At 44.7% G+C, this 20,167-nt stretch overlaps 1 protein-coding gene across 1 annotated transcript in view; it reads right to left on the bottom strand.

Annotated features, from left to right (window-relative positions):
* IL17RD (interleukin 17 receptor D) overlaps positions 1–20,167 on the bottom strand; it is a 68,493-nt gene continuing 48,326 nt past the window's right edge. Inside the window, exons 4-13 of the mRNA XM_070776452.1 lie at positions 18,833–18,951; positions 18,198–18,318; positions 16,184–16,228; positions 15,723–15,874; positions 14,602–14,667; positions 13,984–14,038; positions 13,376–13,486; positions 12,356–12,540; positions 6,797–7,736; positions 1–6,058 (exon numbers count right to left, since the gene is read on the bottom strand). Coding sequence (XP_070632553.1) covers positions 5,946–6,058; positions 6,797–7,736; positions 12,356–12,540; positions 13,376–13,486; positions 13,984–14,038; positions 14,602–14,667; positions 15,723–15,874; positions 16,184–16,228; positions 18,198–18,318; positions 18,833–18,951 — 1,907 coding nt within the window. The 3' untranslated portion in view covers positions 1–5,945. The remainder of the gene's footprint in view (positions 6,059–6,796; positions 7,737–12,355; positions 12,541–13,375; positions 13,487–13,983; positions 14,039–14,601; positions 14,668–15,722; positions 15,875–16,183; positions 16,229–18,197; positions 18,319–18,832; positions 18,952–20,167) is intronic.

Genomic DNA, 20,167 nt, shown 5'->3' with positions numbered 1-20,167 from the left:
TTAGAACAAAACATTTTATTTGATGCAGAGATGCTAGGGTACAAAAACAACATTCTGCAGATGTCGCCTGTGGACACTATCACCTATTTACAGTTATGTACAAATCAAATAAGACAGTAACATCTTCAATGTAAAAACACAGCATGCTGCTACAGTCTGCTGGTCAGTGCTCACTATTCCACCAAACCTCACAAAGGAGAAACTTAAAGATGAAACAAAGACAATGGCAATAACCACTGTTCCACAGGCTTTCCCCCCAGACAAACAGGGAGCTTCTGCAGTGAAAAACAAAACAGTGAAAATAAAAGTCATCTACTCTCTAAATGAATACATTTGGTTTTTACAAAAGCTTTTGCTCTCTCCAGACTCACTACATCTTTTTCTTGAGACAGAAAATAACCACTTATTAAAAATAACATGCTTACACATTAGCGTCATCCAACGGTAATTATTTTTTGGCTAATGACAGGAGCGGCCAACTTTGTCTTTGTCACATACAAACAGAAGATAGCTTCTTTGAATCTTCTCCACTGAAATTTTCTTTGATAAAAACATCAGATACACAGTCATAATGGTTTGCTTTTGTCAGGCATCTGCTTGTACAAACCACAGTGCTTGGTCGACCTGGAGCCATGGCTCCAGCCCTTTACAACACGGACATGTTCCTTGCAGAGTCTGTGGTCCTCACTGAATTTTGGAGAGGAGTCGAAGAGCAGGAGGGAAGGCAACTGCCCAAAGGGGCCTCACTCGACCTCTTAGCAAATTAGCCCTTAGCAACTGCTATCTTGTCTGTGGCTAAAGTCTGCACCATTTAATAATACTATGAGTCATGAATTAAAGGTGACATATACAGATATATAAAAATAGAATCCAAAATTGGAAGGGAGGGGTGGTTGCCACTCAGATAGTAAGAGCTGGTCTTGAAGGGTATCTTGAAGCAGCCCAGGAATGACATCAGACACATCAAGAATAAGCACCAAGTGTTTGAACACACAAGGGAAAAAAATAACAAACCCACATATGATAGAGGACTACTGCTGAGAAAAAAAATGTAGTAAGCAACCTTCAAAATGAACACAGGTGATATACCACTTTTTAAAAAGCGTCTTTATACTTCTAAACAGTAAAAGAAGCTGGGTACGTAAGAATTTCTGTTAATCCCCATCCTGAGCTTGGCTTTCACAAGGCACCAATGTGAATAAGGCAGCACATTCTATTTGGGCAACTAAACTGAGTGTGAAGCTGAGAAACAGAAGGGCAGTGAAAATTATTAAGCCCCTGGAAAACAAGAGCTGTGAAGAATGAGTAGGGGTGGGATTATTTATCACCGGAATAAAAATACTAGAGGGATGATTTCACTGTGGTTTTCAAATACATGGAAGGTGAGCAGCTGTTCTTTTTCCACTACACGCTGAACAAAAGAAGGCTGGTTTGAATTTCTATAAGGAAGATGTACAAAGAACTATCTGATCAGCAGGGGAGGTTACAGAAGCTCCTTCGCTGAAAATCCAGAATCACATCCACAGCCAAATGACTGAAATAATTCATGCACAACCCTTTCTGTTTGACACTAGATGGGCACCTGCCAGATAATCCAAACTTTCTCTCACCCCCAAAGCTCTGCTATCAGCATGAAAGCTATTGGCTTACAGTCTGTGATCTCCTTCTGTTTATTTTAACCCTAAACCTGGAAAGGAGGTGATATAGCAAGGATGACCCAACTCCATGAGGACTCCTGACTGGTATCTCCGTATTCTGTCACAAATCTCCAAAACAGATCAATTCACAAGTTATTTAAAACTGAAGACGGAGCAAATGCCTGGCTCTAGTGGATACTCAGGACTCCTTGCCCTGCTCTCCACAATGTCTGCTTTCCTCATTAGGGCTTGGCCTAAGCTCAGCATTAAAAAAGTGATTTAATTCATCTAAAAAAGTGATTAAGCCAAGAGTTAAAACTATAAATAAGGACCTTTAAGGTGTGGAATTTAAATGAAACTATTCCAAGTGTCACATTTTTTAAGTGAGGAGAAATCTGATTTTGAAATTAACAATTGCTTTGCCTTTTTCTTAAAACATATGAAGTATGAAGAAGCAATCAAAAGATCTCAAATGTATTCACAATCATAGCAAATTTCTTTAGGGAAGCAATGGGTAAAAAAAAAAAAAAAAAAAAGTAATCTAACTTCTGGCTGCATTTAGCAAGAGTATTTTCTTGTGGCACCAGACATATGTAATTACCATGGATGCCTTTCTTTTCAAATTTTCTAAAGCAGATGTGGCAAACTGATAGCTAGTGGGCCAAATCAGGTCCACCCATGGGTTTCCTGAATTCAATTAAGAATTTTATTGCCCATACTAAAAAAAATAATCAGATTTTTTTCATGTAAAACTCCCAGATTCCCAGTTTCTCTTGAAAAATGGGACAATCAGGAAACACTATATGGTCACAACTGGCTGGAGTGGCTGCTCCCTGTAGTACAGCACAAGGGTGTCTGCTGGCCACAGTCTCCACCAGGCCCCACTGTCTCTCTGAGCCCAAGAAGGGTTTGTCACCATACCTTATTTATCACTACACTTGCTACAGGGGGGCCTCCTGAAGGAACAGCATTTGTTAAATAAGAACAGACTCTTTCCCAACAATATCAACTAGAAAAGGCTCATAATCTTCTCATTGCCATTGTCCACCTCTCTCCAATAAAGACAGGGTAATTCCTCTCTCCTTAAGAGAACCCACTTAGTGTTGAGCTGGTTGCGGACTGCAGAGTTTTCTCTCTTTAGGGAGGAAAGTGTGTCATTTCTTCACCAGGAATTTAAAAAAAAAAAAAAAAAAGCTTTTTTCTTCCTTTGCTTCTTTTAAAGGAAAAGACAACTCAACTCTGAACTTCTGATCTGGGACTATCTCAATTATTATTGTGTCAACCAAAAACTCTTTGTTTCATGACTTTTATGGCCTCTCTCACATTGGGCTCAAAATTCTGTTACCTGGCTAGGTCACTCACTGAAGTCCTGGGACGTGGGCCTGGATGACTTCTGATCATCTGGAGATCAACGTCCCTCACAGGCCCAGGCCTCAGTTCTCCAAAAGACTCCTGCCCCTGTATGACTGGGCTGGGCCCATCCAGGCAGTCCCTACTGCTTGTAGCTCATCTCAGAGAAGAACACACCTTTGCCTGGGCCTTCACCCACCTGGTCATGCTCTAAGAAAAGGAGACTGTGCCAAATGCTAGGTGTCATGTGTGTCAGACGTGTAGTGCATCGGTGAGTCGAGATAAACAACTGGCTCCCTCATTTCAACTACCTGCTCTTCCCAGTTAGCTGAAGGAAGCCAGGACCTACCTCTGGTCTCTGGTACAGAGGATACCACCTATCTGAGCTACAGAGCCTTTTACTCTAGGAATAAAGGCCCTTCATTGAGTTCAATCCCATATTCGAATTCTTGGTTCCCCAGCATCTGAAAGCCTGTGACTTCTGAACCTTTATCTGAATTCTGTCCTATCATTTCCACCATCCAGGACCATTCGTGAGTCAAAAGCACCTCTGCATAAAACGTTTTGCATTAATCTATACAGCAACCATTCCCACTTCCAGCATGAGATGGGGAGGGTTTAAAAAAAAAAAAAAAGTGAAAGTAATAAGACAACACTAGAAAAGCTGGACTTCTCAACTATTCAGAGCTGGGCATTCACACTGTCCTTTTCATTACTTGGTACAAAAGTTTGATTTTGCTGAACATCACAATCTTTAGTATTTCAAAATAAGTACCTAAACCCTAAATTCACACTAAAGCATCACTTGATTTTTGGCCAAGCAGTTTTTCCTTTCCATTTTCACAGTGAGTTTACTTAGCAAGCTCTCTGCCCATGCTCATGGAGCTCAGCTGATGCTTCTTCTCTGGTCTTTCACTCTGTTACTGGGGCCAGTTTCTCAGAGATGCCTTGTTTCACATACAAAGCTGAACATCTATCCTAAGGCAGCTCCTAATGGCACCTCTGGGGCATGCACCATTTCTTGACTTCAGTAAGAAATCACTCTGAAAATGTTTCCAAGTGCATTTTCATACATTAATAAGACTGCCCCATCTCCTTCACAGAATGGATGCCGACAATGGAATGGCAGGACATTCACGGGAGGCCAGAAACTATGTTCATCTTGGATTCCACAGTGACAGCATGGAACATCCCTCCTCCAACAAGATGCTTGGTCTTACAGGGGAGACAGTTCTGCAGCCCACTTGTCTCTCCCTCAGAGCAGCTGCAGGAAACTCGATGCCAGAGAACAGACGAGCATGTTCTTCTCCCAAGAAGCTGCCAGCTGCCTTTACAGAGCAGGCAGTGTGGTATTTGCATCAAAGATACACACAAACCTCTTCTTTCCAGCAAGGGTGCAAGCCTTCGCTTCCCCACCTGCTGGGCGTGAACCTCGAAGGAAAAGTCCTCCCCTCCCCACTTCCCCACACCCCACCTTAGGATGCTTCTCAGTGTCCGCCCCCCCGTCAATATTGGTCCTATTTTGTGAAGGAGTGAAAATCAGGGTCCCTGGTATTGGTGCCAAAATCCAACAGCATTTATGAAAAAGGTAGAAAAAGATATTCACTCCCCCTTAAGGTCATGGAGAGGGAAAAGGAACAACTATTTTCCCTTTGGAAATAAAAATTCTGTACAGAAGTCACTCATAAAAACAGAACATATTACTTCTCCCTTTTAAAGCAAATTCTTTCCTCTTAAGCTCTCAATGCCTATTTTTGGTAGAGTGAAGTATAAGAGAGAAATTTTTAATTGGGTAAGTCAAACAAAAAGAAAATGAAACCTTATTCACAGGCTAGGGTTGTGAGGGAAGTACTTTAAGATTCAAGAATTTAATGATTTCAGGTCCCATGTCTTCTCTAGACAATACTTAAAGAGCACATTCATCTTTGTAACAATACCTTCCTTTTCACCTTCTTAAAAAGAGGTTTGTCATTAGGCAAAACAAGTTCAGCAGATTAACTGGCTACCACCTCCACATACTGCTGTTTTGTCAGTGGATTCTCATCCCTAATTTTCTGTTCAGAGCTTTAGACTAGAGGTCAACCAAAACACAAATTACAACTTTGGTGAATACAGCCCAGTTAGGTATCAGTTTCTTAAAAATAAACATTTAGGCACCAACATCTGAGATTCAACAAGTATAAGCCAGGGAAACTTGGTGGGCAGACCTGGCCCCTGCGTGATGCCTACTCAGATCAAGATGTGGCCCCAGTGCCCTCTGCAAATTGACCAACCCATCTCAGAAAGAATGGTCTAGATGGTCATTGGCCTGGCCCTGAAGCCCCCTCCTTGGCCAGACATGTCCCCCACTAATATATAAGACTCATTTTTATGAAAAATGACTGTATATTCAGTTACCTTCTTGACCTCTGACTCCAGAGCTTTTTTTTTAAACACCCATGGCATTGTAAATGGCACTGTAAATTCCATACCAACAATGGAAAGAGGCATTATCTTTAACTACATGGATTCCATAGAGACTGGCACTTGACTTCTGTGGCTGTAGTGGCATCAAAAGTGCTTTTTCCACAAAGCATTTCAAATCAAAGCAGCCAATAGCTAACTGGCAAAGTTTGCACAGATAAATTAAGTCTGAATGATCAGTGCGGGTATTTTCCTGTTTCTTCCCTACCTCCCAGAATTGGCTCTAGTCCAAAGTCTGACCTAACATGGCAAGCTGTTGTCAGACATTATGGACATGACTTTCACAGTTCCACATGGTTTCAGAGAACTGGAGACTCTGCCAATATATTTGGTAGAGAATAGAGAGGCAAGGAGAGCAAGTACTGGCCAGGATTTCGCTCTGAATATCCTTGTAAGAGACCTCAGCTCCAAGTGGGCCACATACCCAGAGAGATGAGCTGGGGAACCAGAGAGAGGCGGCAGCTAAAGTGGCAATGCTTAGACTCTTCCATTCTGTTACAAAGGGGCGACCGTGTGGAGTTCACCAGTGTAGCTGCAGCAACCAGGTTCTGCTTTGCACGCCCCTGAGGCAAGGAGCTTGGAAGGAAGGGCAGGAGGGTCTTCCTCACCTAAGAAAAGAAGAGAGGGCAGAGTCGCATGTTACTCCTGGGTGCTCAGGCCAGAATGAGGCTGGATCTGGGTTTGCACCATGCACTTTGCACAAGTGAGGTAGGCATCCCCACCGGCTCAAGGCTGGGCATTCTCATCCTGCCACCAGATTCCAGTTCCCTCAGCTGAGGGGCCAGGTATGCATGCATGGACTCCAAAGGGTTATAGGCACAGTAAGAGCAGCTCCAGACAGCATCCTGTGGGGGGCTCCCTGGGGAAGCAGGCCCTTCTACCAGAGCCTGTGTTGAGCTAGAATGGAGAGAATACTATGCCGCATGAACTCCTGGGTCAATACATGTGGCTTTAAAGATATTGGCAAGGTGGGGAGTGGTGAACTCTACAAATCTACAGGTCCACAGACACTCATCCAACACACTTGGGACCCAATGTGTTTCAGTATCTACACGTTTTCAGTTTAGAAAGGCGAGCTAATGCACATACTGTATGTTACATAACATGGTACCAGGCAGCTCACCATAATTTCTTATCAGTATTTCTGTAGCTCACACACCTGAACAGTCCCATTACCTGGGAGGCTACCAATGTAGTTTTGTTACTTCCCATAACGTTCGACTGACAAAACTGCAGCAAAATTAGCAAAAAGCTTCTCCTGGATTCTGGAATCCTAGAGCAAGGCTGTGGCCTGCATCAGGAACCCAACCCACCGAACCACCAGCTTCCCGCTCCCCGCGCCTCACCCAGGCCTGAGGAGGACGACACGCTCTCCGTCAGCGAAGACGTCTCCGTCTGATCTGCGGAGAGCCCTTCCATCAGGGGCAGGGACAGCTCAGACGAGGGCACAGACGAGTCATAGATGCCCGAGTCCCGCGGCATGTCCGAGGGCCCAGCAGCTTTACCCGCATGCAGCAGGGGCCGCAGAACGGCACTGGCGCCTGCAACAACGGGTCCAGCCTCCACGTCTTCGTCAGGCCCGAACTGCGGGCCCTCAGAGTGCGAGTCGGCAGGTGTCCCAGGGCCCGCCGACTCGGCCTTGAGGCTGAATTCATTCTCGGGCCCTGGCTTGCAGAGGACTTCGTTTAAAACCAAGCCCGAGTCAAACTTCTCCAAGACCGGCTCTCGGTAGCGGAGAGGAGGCGGATGCAAAGGAGAGAACTGCTTCTCAAACCAGTCAGGCTCCTCATCGATAAACTGGTGCATGTTGCAAATGGCGACGTACAGAGAGCGGCCCGACTTGCTCCGGAAGTAGTTCCTTCGGCTAACCCGTCCCGGCTGCAGCCCGGGCTCTGGCAGACTGCGGTCCTGGGAGTGCAGGTGGGAGCAGAGCTGGGGCAGATGGTCCATGAGTTTGTACTTGGTGCTCAGGTCCAGGACGCCGGGAACGTCTCCTTCACAGGAATAATCGAAGTAGACGGCGATGAACTTGCTGAGCGCCGTGGATGAGCTCTGTTTGGCCTGGTGGAGCTTCTCGGCGATGGCAGACACTGCCACCAGGAAAAGCTCCCCTTTCCCCGAGCCTCGGCCGCCTCCTTTGTGCTTGTAGTTCTTCTTGTCCACGAAGTATTTCATGCCTTTGGAACACACCACGATGATGAACTGGGACTCGTGGATCTTCTGGATGACCCATTCTCTCTGCCGTTCCCTGCAGAGGCTGAAGTCTTCCCACAAGTCCAGAGCCACCTGGAAAGAGAACAGGTAACCTCACTCACCTGTACAGCTTGGAGAGTCGAGTGACAAGATGGGCAATGTTACAAGAAGGGCTCATCGTCTGCCCCAAATCTCTGCTATGTGCAGGCTCCAGGCCACCCAACTCCAAGAAACAGCTAACATTCCATGGGTGACCGACCGTCAAGCACCAGGCCCTCTGCATCATGTCCTCATTTTCGCATACTGTGGGCTCATTACCATTCCCACCCTACAAGTGAAGACAGAAGTTCAGAGTATCTGACAACCTGCCTAAGTCACACATCACATGTGAGGCCTCCAGTGGACTTAGAGTGTGATGGTGAGCATGGAAAACAGAGGAAATGAGGGAGGCTCTATCTAATGAGTGAGGCCACCTGGATGGGGGTAGATCCTGAAGAGAGAACTGGAAGGTGGTAATAGAATGGTGTGGGTGAGGGATCTCAAAGTAGGCTTGGAAATGGAGTTCATGTCTGGATGCCAGAGTACTGCACACAGCCCACTCATGCTGCCAGCTGACTCAACAACAGATAGTATGAGTGACAAAGAGGGCCTCCCTGGCCACTCTTGCAACCCTGAGGTCAGCCCTGTTGTTTACCAGGTGATTGGTGCATGGAGAGAAGGGTAAGGAGCTGCAGTAACACCGCCATATGGTTCACTCACTCATAGAGACTGCCATCTCTCACCATGACTTCTCAGCAATCAACAGGACCACAGCCCTACCAGGCCTTTAACCCAAGGGGAGGTCTGGGAGGGAGTTGGGAGTGGAGCACTGACAAAGTAAGACCACAGGACATGTGTGGCCCCTCAGAGGGCTTCACTTTCTCAGACCATCTTCATCTGATTCTGCTGCAAAGTCTTTTGGCAATTTCATTTGTAGTTCAGAAATTAATTCCCAATGCCTATGCCCAACTCTGGCAGCCACAGTCTCTTATGGAGGAAAGGGTTCTGAAATGACTTTGACTTCCTTTTTTGCTCTAAGGTATTACCAAAGGGAAGAAAATCCCCAATATCTACCTACTTGCTGAAAATAATCCTGAATTGTCTTCAGTTCAGTTCAATCACTCAGTCGTGTCCGACTCTTTGTGACCCCGTGAATCGCAGCACGCCAGGCCTCCCTGTCCATCACCAACTCCTGGAGTTCACTCAGACTCACGTCCATTGAGTCGGTGATGCCATCCAGCCATCTCATCCTCTGTCGTCCCCTTTTCCTCCTGCCCCCAATCCCTCCCAGTATCAAAGTCTTTTCCAATGAGTCAACTCTTCGCATGAGGTGGCCAAAGTACTGGAGTTTCAGCTTTAGCATCATTCCTTCCAAAGAACACCCAGGACTGATCTCCTTTAGAATGGACTGGTTGATCTCCTTGCAGTCCAAGGGACTCTCAAGAGTCTTCTCCAACACCACAGCTCAAAAGCATCAATTCTTCGGCACTAAGCTTTCTTCACAGTCCAACTCTCACATCCATAGATGACCACTGGAAAAACCATAGCCTTGACTAGACGGACCTTTGTTGGCAAAGTAATGTCTCTGCTTTTCAATATACTATCTAGGTTGGTCATAACTTTCCTTCCAAGGAGTAAGCGTCTTTTCATTTCATGGCTGCAGTCACCATTTGCAGTGATTTTGGAGCCCCCCAAAATAAAGTCTGACACTGTTTTATTTCCCATGAAGTGATGGGACCAGATGCCATGATCTTCGTTTTCTGAATGTTGAGCTTTAAGCCAACTTTTTCACTCTCCACTTTCACTTTCATCAAGAGGCTTTTTAGTTCCTCTTCACTTTCTGCCATAAGGGTGGTATCATCTGCATATCTGAGGTTATGGATATTTCTCCCGGCAATCTTGATTCCAGCTTGTGCTTCTTCCAGCCCAGTGTTTCTCATGATGTACTCTGCATATAAGTTAAATAAGCAGGGTGACAGTATACAGCATTGATGTACTCCTTTTCCTATTTGGAACCAGTCTGTTGTTCCATGTCCAGTTCTAACTGTTGCTTCCTGACCTGCATATAGGTTCTCAAGAGGCAGGTCAGGTGGTCTGGTATTCCCATCTCTTTCAGAATTTTCCACAGTTCGTTGTGATCCACACAGTCAAAGGCTTTGGCATAGTCAATAAAGCAGAAATAGATGTTTTTCTGGAACTCTCTTGCTTTCTCCATGATCCAGCGGATGTTGGCAATTTGGTCTCTGGTTCCTCTGCCTTTTCTAAAACCAGCTTGAATATCTGGAAGTTCACGGTTCACATATTGCTGAAGGCTGGCTTGGAGAATTTTGAGCATTACTTTACTAGCATGTGAGATGAGTGCAATTGTGTGATAGTTTGAGCATTCTTTGGCATTGCCTTTCTTTGGGATTGGAATGAAAACTGACCTTTTCCAGTCCTGTGGCCACTGCTGAGTTTTCCACATTTGCTGGCATATTGAGTGCAGCACTTTCACAGCATCATCTTTCAGGATTTGAAATAGCTCCACTGGAATTCCATCACCTCCACTAGCTTTGTTCGTAGTGATGCTTTCTAAGGCCTACTTGACTTCACATTCCAGGATGTCTGGCTCTAGGTCAGTGATCACACCACCGTGATTATCTGGGTCGTGAAGATCTTTTTTGTACAGTTCTTCTGTGTATTCTTGCCACCTCTTCTTAATATCTTCTGCTTCTGTTAGGTCCATACCATTTCTGTCCTTTATCGAGCCCATCTTTGTATGAAATGTTCCCTTGGGATCTCTAATTTTCTTGAAGAGATCTCTAGTCTTTCCCATTCTGTTGTTTTCCTCTATTTCTTTGCATTGATCGCTGAGGAAGTCTTTCTTATCTCTCCTTGGTATTCTTTGGAAATCTGCATTCAGATGCTTATATCTTTCCTTTTCTCCTTTGCTTTTCACTTCTCTTCTTTTCACAGCTATTTGTAAGGCCTCCCCAGACAGCCATTTTGCTTTTTTGCATTTCTTTTCCATGGGGATGGTCTTGATCCCTGTCTCCTGTACAATGTCACAAACCTCAGTCCATAGTTCATCAGGCACTCTATCTATCAGATCTAGTCCCTTAAATCTATTTCTCACTTCCACTGTATAATCATAAGGGATTTGATTCAGTCATACCTGAATGCTCTAGTGGTTTTCCCTAGAAAATTGTCTTACACTTTCCTTAATTCTCGCTAACATTTTATGTTCTAAAAGCTAACTGACCAACCACTTAAAAAAATGTTCCTGCCTGACCCAGCAGTTCCATTTCCAGGTATCTATCTTTGGAAAATCAACAGAAATAAGGCAAACTGGAACCAGAGATGTTTAACAATTTGAAAAAACTCAATTATGGTGAATCATTAATATGAACCAAGTGTCTACTTAAAACTTCAGTTTACATAGAACTACTAATAGTACAAAAAGTCAATGAGGGAAGAGAAAGAAAAAAATAATTCCAATCCATCCAAAATGCAAAACTGCATGTATGAGTTCATCTATGCCGAAAAAGACTGGGAGGAAATGCAGCAACTCTAACTGTGGTTCCTCTTCTCCAAGTTAAGATTACCATTCATTTTTAAATTTGTCATTCTTTTCTAGTTTCCAAATTTTCTATTACATACACCTGTATTTATGTTACACTAGCCCACCTTTCCCCAGGCTGCTCACTCACAAAGTAAAGCAAATGATGGGTTGTCTGTATTTGAAGACTGTGTGCCACTTGCTGGTCTTTCAGGCTGATCAGCCCACCTCTAGAACCTTCATACATTAGGAAACCCTGCCAGCCTTGTAAATATGCTTTACTGACACTAGGGGGCAGCCTCACCATGTGGAGAAAGTCTAAGAAACTCACTGAGCTCTCCATTTCAAAGCACAAGTAACTTCCAAGGGTGTTATTTGTTATGTGGTGCCTCCACAGTAAGAGAATCTGCCTGTAATGGTAGAAACACAGATTCGTAGGTTCGATCCCTAGGTCAGGAAGATCCCCTGGAGAAGGAAATGACAACACACTCTGGTATTCTTGCCTGGGAAATCCCATGGGCAGAGGAGCCTGGCAGTCTATGGGGTCACAGAGTTAGACACAACTTAGCGAGTAAACAACAACAAAAACCAGAATTATTGTACAGCTCTTGCATCTGTAAGAAACAGAGCGTGTTTTCCGTGAGAGCTTCAAACTTCACTCTAAAATGAATACTATGACATTATAAAAAAGTTACATGTTAATAGCTTAACTCAAAAGAATAGGCAAGAAACCAGAGTAGACCATATGAGCACTTAACATGTTGTTTTCCCTTATTAGCAAAGCTCCCCCAAAGAATTGTCTAAACCCCCTTCTTTACTTACCATTTTCTCTTTGACCCTCCAATGCCATGATGACCTCCTCGCACCACCCTCATTGCACACTGCCATCTCCTCCACCATCCATACACCCAATAAGTCTTTAAAGCTTAAAAAACTTCCTGCCAGGTGGGTGCCACTCAAGGCTTTTGAGCAGCAGTGTGTCGGGGTTAGAACTACGTGTCAGCAAACACTTAGTTTCGATGATGGCTATGACAGGCTCAAAGAAGAGTGCCATGGGTAACCCCGAGGTTGGAAGCTAAGAGTCTATTAGCACACATCCCACCCAGGATAAAAGAAGAGACATTAGACTCCTCACCTCACAGTCACAGAAGTCCTGGAGGAAGTAGGCAAAGCACTGGACGACGTTCATGTGATTCTGGCCATCTTTACTGGAATAGCAGAGGAAGACCTTGGGCCGAGGCCGGAGCCTTTCCCTGGGGAGTGCTGTGGTGTATGTGGAGGACTCCGAACTCTCTTCATCTAAGTGTGAATATATATTTTCTAAAGGGGACAAGAAGATAAGGTTGGTGCCCATGAGCAACACTCTGACTATTCCCTACGACTCGAGATGTAATGCTGTCTTCAAGAAACAACAGTCGCCATGTCACCTGGAATACTCCCAGCTTCCTAACTCTACCAGCCCCTTGGGTCACCTCAGGGAACGGGACAGCTGATTGCTCCAGTGGAGCCAAAAATGGCCAAAATTTGTTCTTCACCAGAAACTGAGCTTGGTTAAGCCAAAAACACTGCAGGGGCCACCCACCCACCCACCCCCACCCTCCACTCTGGTCAGCAGTATCTCGAACCAGCTCTTCCAACTGAGTGAAGCTACCTGACCAATGAAGCTTCAATAAAGAGCTGACGTTCTTTAAAACTTTCATTGAGGTTTGGGGGAGTTTTTCTGTACAACTTACAAAGGTAAAGTGCATAGATCTTAAGAGTACATCTCAGGAAATTTTTATCTAAGTATATACCTCTGTAACCACCGCTCAGACTAAGGATACATTTCCAAGTGTCCCACAAGTTTCTTTCCTGTCATTGGACTTTTATAAGTGATAAAGCCCTACCTCTTCCCTTACTCACACCTTTGGACTTCTTATATGCTCTTGAACTTATCATCCTCAGTTTGAGAAGGGAAGTACACTTGTCCTTTTAGTGGCTCCTGAGGTTAAAAGTCAAGTATTTTAATTCTGGGAACTACAGCAGCCAAGGAACTGACTACAGGAGTTGTGTGGCTTCCTAGTCACCTGCCTGGAGGGACCAAGTGCTCCCATCTCCCTCTGTTGGCCCCAGTCCTGCCAACTTGGATTGGGTGGGGGGCACACCACACAAATACCTTGTTGCTTCTTGCGGCACATCACCGTGAAGAGCGTCGCGAATGCCGATATGACGACCAATGGCACAGTGATGGCCACGGCTCTGATGGGCCCAGCCCACGGGGAATGCACTGGGAAGTTTCAAAGGGAAGGCTTTTAGATGTCAGCAGTTGTAACAGGTTCAAAGAGAAACATTTTTTTCTTTTTAAAAATAAGTCACATAACAGGTTCTAAGACTCCCTGACCACCTTTCTCTAGTAATGATTCAGTAGTTATAAAAGGATTCACTTTAAAAGGCTGTAGAATACAATTTAACAGCTAGAATCTGCTGAGATCACTGAATACCTTTGAGTGAGAATCTGCCTAAGGAAACCTCCCCTCCCACCACTTTGCTTCTGAGGACAATTGACTACTTATTTAATCCCAGTGACACATGTAACACACTGGCTTTGATCTTCCAGGCATCAACATTAGGGTGGAAGGAAAGTCAGATTTGATGGAACATCATGTAAGAGTGAAGAGCTGAAGTATTTTCTTTTCCTAAACCATGAAGTAAGGAAAGTATCAAATACCTTGGTCCACTCTGTAGTCCAGAGGCAACATTTCAAACACACACACAAAATCTCACCTGGTTTTAAGGCATAATGCATCACTTTTCTTGTCGTATTACTGTCATCGACCAGCTGCAAAGCAGAGGATGCTGTGTTATTTTTTTTTTAAGTGATAGCATCTCAACAGATTCCATTCATTTTTCCATCTGTGGTCAGTGGGGCAAGGGGAGGGCAGAGCTGCTGTTGCCTGTGACCATTTTCAAGCTGAGATTAGACAGTAACGGTCAGATACATCTCTGCTTTTCCAAGCAAATGAGTATACAGAGGATAGATAAATAGTAAGGCCCTACTGTATAGCACAGGGAACTACATCCAATATCCTGTGACAAATCATAATGGAAAAGAACATAAAATAGGAAATATATATGTGTGTGCATGTATCACTGAATCACTTTGCTATATAGCAGAAATTAACACAACATTGTAAATCAACTATACTTCAATAAAACTTTTTAAAAAAACAGGAATTCCCTGGTGGTCCAGTGATTAGGACTCAGTGCTTTAACTGGCAAGGCTCTGGGTTCAGTCCCTGGTTGGGGAACTAAGATCCTGCAAGCCACATGGTACAGCAAAAAAAAAAAAAAAAAAAAATGTTTTTTAATAAAAATAATAGGGCTTTCTTGAGTTGTGTGTACCTCAATTATATAATCCCCAGGAGACACATTTTGAAGAAGGCAGCTGGTTATCTCTGTATTTTGCTCCTGCAAAGAAACAACACTTTAAAACTTTCTTCTCAGATAAAGGTCACCAGGACCCCTCTTTTGTTTTGGAACTGAATGAAGGAGACTTCCCACCAAGTTTCAATTATGTTTTCAGAATATGACAATTAGAAAGCAACTGTGCATATCTGAACTTCACTCTGATAAAAGGCCCAGGAGAACCTGCGACCCCTGTCAGAGACTATGCTTGGCTGGTAGTGCCCAGAGCAGCAGTTTTTTATTTGAAGACAAAGCAGCTAGTTAGAATACCTTTTACTTAATAAACGGGAAAAAATTACCCTCCCCTGTTTGTGCATATTTTATTTGCCATAATTTTGACTTGAGTAGAAGGTCAATGACAGAGGTGAGAGCAGGCAGGAAAATCAAACTCGGCACATGCATCTATAAGGGGGCTGGTTTCTGCCACCAGGACCAAAAGCCTCTCTTGGTACTCTTGTGGGGTCATCGAGCAGCCTCGTGAACTTCCATGAAATACCATCCACTCCCTCTGACTATCTCAAGTTTAAGGACTTGGTTACTGAATTTCAAGTTAACCTTGGCCTCTGTATAAATTATGAGCCACTGACATGCTAGTGACTTGGCTCCCAGATTAGCTGTGAGGCCTTAAGCAGCAGGCCAGGCAACCTCCATGGGCCTCAGGTTCCACATCTCTAAAAGGAGGGTAACAGCAGCTTTGGTTTCATTGAGCTGTAAAGACTCAATGACCACAGAGCTTGCTGACCGGCACACAGTGAGCACCTGATTCAGGTCTGAAATACTTAAGAACTGACAATTACGTCACTGTTTCGGTTCCTTTGGTAAAACTTCACTGGCTACATCAGCACTGGGCCAGATAGGGTAGAGATAATTAGATAATTAGGGAGTGAGGGGTGACTCAGGATGACCCTGAGATGAACTCAGTGATAACATTCTGGAATAGCTACCTACTGCTCACAGACCACAGAGCCTCATGTTCACACTGAACCATCCAAATTCCAGAGGCTCTGGGGTCACTTTAAAACATGCAGTGGTTTCTTTATGCATACCCAGCAGCTTACCTGTTTACAGGTCTTTCGCTTGAAGGGTCCTTCATGCTTAAGCTTGTAATGAAGATAGAAGAAACGGAAGCCAAAGGTGTGGGGCGCATGGTCAAAAGACACCTGCATGTCCGAACCGTGCTGAGTGATGTTGAGGTTCCGAGGCTTCCAGACTAGGGGGAGGAAGGACCACAGTGAGTACCCTGAGGCCACCCTGACTCCACTTGGGATTGGACAAAGACAGCTCAGTCACTCTGTCACTCTGTCATGTCCAACTCTTTGCAACCAAAGGGCCTGTAGTCCGCTAGCCTCCTCTGTCCATGGGATTATCCCAGTAAGAATACTGGCGTGAGTTGGCATTTCCTCCTCAAGGGAATCTTCCCAACCCAGGGATCAAACCCACTTCTCTGACGTTTCCTGCATTGGCAGGCAGATTCTTTACTACTGTGCCACCTGGGAATACCAAGGACAGCTATACTTACAGGGTTTACAAGCCAGGTTGTCCGGCTGCAATAGCAGGTCACACGCTATTAAGAAAGACACATGTTTTTAGTTTTAGGACAGTTTGACATCTTCCTCATCTAACAATTCAATACAATATAAATATTCAGCACTGAACGTTTCTGGAAAGAATGTAAAACATAGCAACTGCATCGATTCAACAATGCTTTTCAGTATAGCCCAGTTGTATCTTGTGAAAATTTGAATTGTATAATATAAAGATATTAATGCAGTTCATTTTATGCCACTTAAGTGGAAACAATATGAAGTCACCTACATTTTAAAAGCTTGTCAGGTATTACATAGTTTCAAGGCCATGCCCAAGGGCAGCAGGACTGTGTTCATGTTTCTGTCCTATGGAGGGGCTCTGTTTTAGCTGTAGGCAGAAATAATGCCAGCCCCTACCCAACTGCAGAGTGATTAGGCATAAGAGAACACTGGAGTGATCCTGGCAACTTTTCTTGAGGTTACTTTAACTTTTGCTGGCTCTCCAACTTAAAATCCTTTTGATGGAGTCTAAAAATGACATCCAGCCATCTACTAGGTAGCAAGCAGTACCAGTGCTGAAAACGAGGAGCTTTGAAATCGGATTTAAATGTGATTAAAGAAAAAAAACAAAACACCATGACAGAGGCCCTATATGCCATGCTGCTAACCCAGGAGGACCCTCTGGAAATTATGCTTACAATGCCAAGAAAATCAAAGGTTGCATTGAGGTCACGGTGCCCTGAAATGGTGATAAATGCACCTTCTGTCCCGCCTCACCCCCAGAGAGACTCTGATTCTGATGAAGAAAATTAAAGTAGGCTAGTTTTGATTTAGGCAAGCTTTCCATAAACACGTTCTTTGAATTCTCTCTGGTTGTTACATGTAAGGCACTGAGAGATACTGTAAAATGCACATGGTCTTTGTCCTATGGAATCTTATTTTCATTAAGACAACGAACATCTCTGCGTAGAAAACCACTACCGTGTTAAAAGAAGAAAACAATCAGGGTAAGAACTCTGCAGAGCAGAGTAAGAACTCTAAAGCAGCGATTTGGGCTGTTGAAAGACACACCACACTGTGTGCAGAACAGGTGGAAAAGGAGAGGCAGACAGAGAGGGGAATCCTGTACAGCCAGTGCTTGGTTGCAGGGTGAGGACTCCAGAGTCGGGCTCCGTGGCATTCAAATCCCAGCCCCCCAGCAGCCCCTTCAACCTCTCTATGTGTGGCTCCACCTCTGCTAAGTGGAGATGGCAAGATTAAATCCTTTGTAGGGCTGTTATGGAGGTCAACTGAATTAATATTTGGGAAGTATGTAGAATGGAGTCTGGCACAGAGATGTTAAATAAATAAACTTCCTAGAATGAGGTGACCTCAGGGACACTACTTGATTTTCTTAACCTAATCTTGAAAAAATGACAGGCAGCCACCCACAGAGGCCACCCTCCTGAGGACAGGTACAGAATGGAATCATTTCATGCTTACCCTTCACCTTAAGATAAACTTATAATTTCTTTTCCTCTTCTTAAGTTAAACAGTTTTACTACATGGCTATATTGCAGCACCTTCAAAAAAGGTCAACTGTCATGTCTGCTCTATAACAAGCCAGGAACGGGTGTTTCTGGTTAGATGAACAGTTGTTTAGTTGCTCGATTGTATCTGACGCTTTTGTGACCCCATGGACTGAAGCCTGCCAGGTTCCTCTGTCTATGGGATTTCTCAGGCAAGAATACTAGTGTGCATTGCCATTTTCTTCTCCAGAGGATCTTCCTGGCCCAGGGGTCAAACACATGTCTCCTGCATTAGCAGGCGGATTCTTGACCACTGAGTCGCCACGGAAGCCTGGGTCAAATCTTAATTTTAAAAATTGCTTTTCTGGATGCTTTTCTCTTCTCCATGCTAGTTTCACACTAGTATTTCATGTACTCTTGAACATATCTCTGTCAAAATGTCTTTAAAAGCAGGAGAAATGTCTCCCCCTGGAAGGTAGGCAGGAAAGACCATACTCACTGCGGGTTCTGAAGAAGAAAGGGTGATAATTGCTTTCGTTTTTAATGGAAGGAAAAGGGACGATCTTTACAAAGTAATCTGTTTCAAATTTCATATTCAGGAAAGGTTGAGATTCCATCCCCTAAAAGGGATCAAAAAACATGTGTGATGTCACGGAGAAATCACCCCCGCCTCTACCTACGTGCAAGAGTTCCAGTCCATCCTGATGGTCCCCCAGACACAGTTCTAGGGTTGGTGGGGGGTGTCCCAGGGCAGGAAGAAGTCAGGTTTCTTTTCCAGACTAAGTTTAGGTTTAGACCCCTAAGTGAAAAGGAACATGGACAACACTGTCTGTTTTTCCGACAGTGAAGCCGAGGCTCCAAGCTGGTGGGGAAGAGCCCACATCCTCTCCTGAGGGCACAAAGCCACCTTCCGGGATGGCTGCTCCACCTCAGCTTGTAACCTGAGAGGTGTGTCTGTCTACCACCGGGATGTGCTGGAGGGTTTCTGGCAGTGTGGAGCAGGCTCGCCCACCTGGGCAGGCGGGCTGGAGTCTGCAGCCCCTCCTCCTGCAGTTTCGCAGGCTCTCAATAGACCATTCAGTCCCCAGAACAATGGCACGTCTTCAGGGGTGTATTCCCCTGCATGCGACTTACAGCTCTTTTGAAGCTACTGTTGAGCTGCTTCGGGTCCTTTAGAATCAGTTGTTGGCACTGTCGTCCCTCTGACTTCAGCTCCTCCAGTATGACCCGAAATCCTTTTAGGAATTCGATGCCTGAGCAAAGCAGAATGCTTTTATTAATATGAAAAGAGGACCTAATTACCTTTTAACACACTTTCCTTCCTCTAAGATCACCGTCCTCTCCCCCTACGCAACAGAGTAAAAGGCATTCTAAGTCAGCCAGGAATATCTGGGTTTACAGAAAGGAAAAAGGCATACCCTGCATTCCTCTCGTACAGGCCAGGTGATTTTCTGTCCCACCATTACTAACGAATAAATCTCTAATCCTGCCAGCCATTTCACGAATGTCCGTTTGCTCTATGACATTAGGTTTCAAATATTTAGACCCAAGTCACAATTGATCATAAAAATCTGCAGTGGAATATATAATTTCTATGTCATTAAACAAGGTGTATTCAGCTGACAATCATTTCCAGTGCTGACTAGGGACTTGCCCCAAACCATGTTTCAAGTACTTTCCGTTTTTGTCCTATATTTGCTGGCATGTTTCACTAAGAAACGTAGAAAATTCCCAGCAAAGTGTGTGTCTGCACCCAAGGGGGTCCTGGGCTGGAGATTAAATAGCTTAGGAGAATGCCTATGTGATTTACAAAGCCGTTCTTGCTCTAATCACGCCTGAAAGGCAGACACCCAAGAGCTGCCCAGTGTGTGCTCTTGATGCTGCCCTCAGAGGCCCCTGGGACGCCCACAGCGCCACTGAAAGGGACTGGCCCAGCCTCCTGCCACCTGAGCTTCCCCCACTGCACGTCCAACTAGCTGCTTTCAAAAGGATTAAGCTCTGACGGCCACGAGAGCCGGTACTAGGGCTTCGTATCCCATGGAGACTGGAGAGGTCCAACTGCAGCTGAAGCAACCCGAAGCAGGCCTCAATTGGCAAGATATCGATTTCGCATTCTTTCGAAACACCAGACAAGGAGACATTTTCAACCCTTCCCCTTTCCAGGGCAAGAGTAATTACACAGGATGCAATTAAGCAGGTGGGAAAATTAACGATGGCAAAGGCCAAGGAAATCTTTTTCTCTTTCGAATAGGTTCTCCAATCCTGTAATTATTTGATGAAGAGCACATATTTATGGTGGGAAGGGCAAAGGAGTTACAATTAGAGCTTCACGACTTAAGAGGTTGGAGCGCAGAAGACACAAGTCCGGACCCTGCCGTGTTGTAGTATTTTGAGTACAAAGCTTCCTGCGGGAGTGAGGGCTGGTGGATCCACAGCCAGAGATTCACACATGCTGACCAGATCCAAGGT

This window comes from Bos indicus, chromosome 22 (genome assembly GCF_029378745.1).
Source record: "Bos indicus isolate NIAB-ARS_2022 breed Sahiwal x Tharparkar chromosome 22, NIAB-ARS_B.indTharparkar_mat_pri_1.0, whole genome shotgun sequence".
Classification (NCBI taxonomy): Eukaryota; Metazoa; Chordata; class Mammalia; order Artiodactyla; family Bovidae; genus Bos; species Bos indicus.
This window is presented reverse-complemented; position numbering and strand designations above follow the sequence as displayed.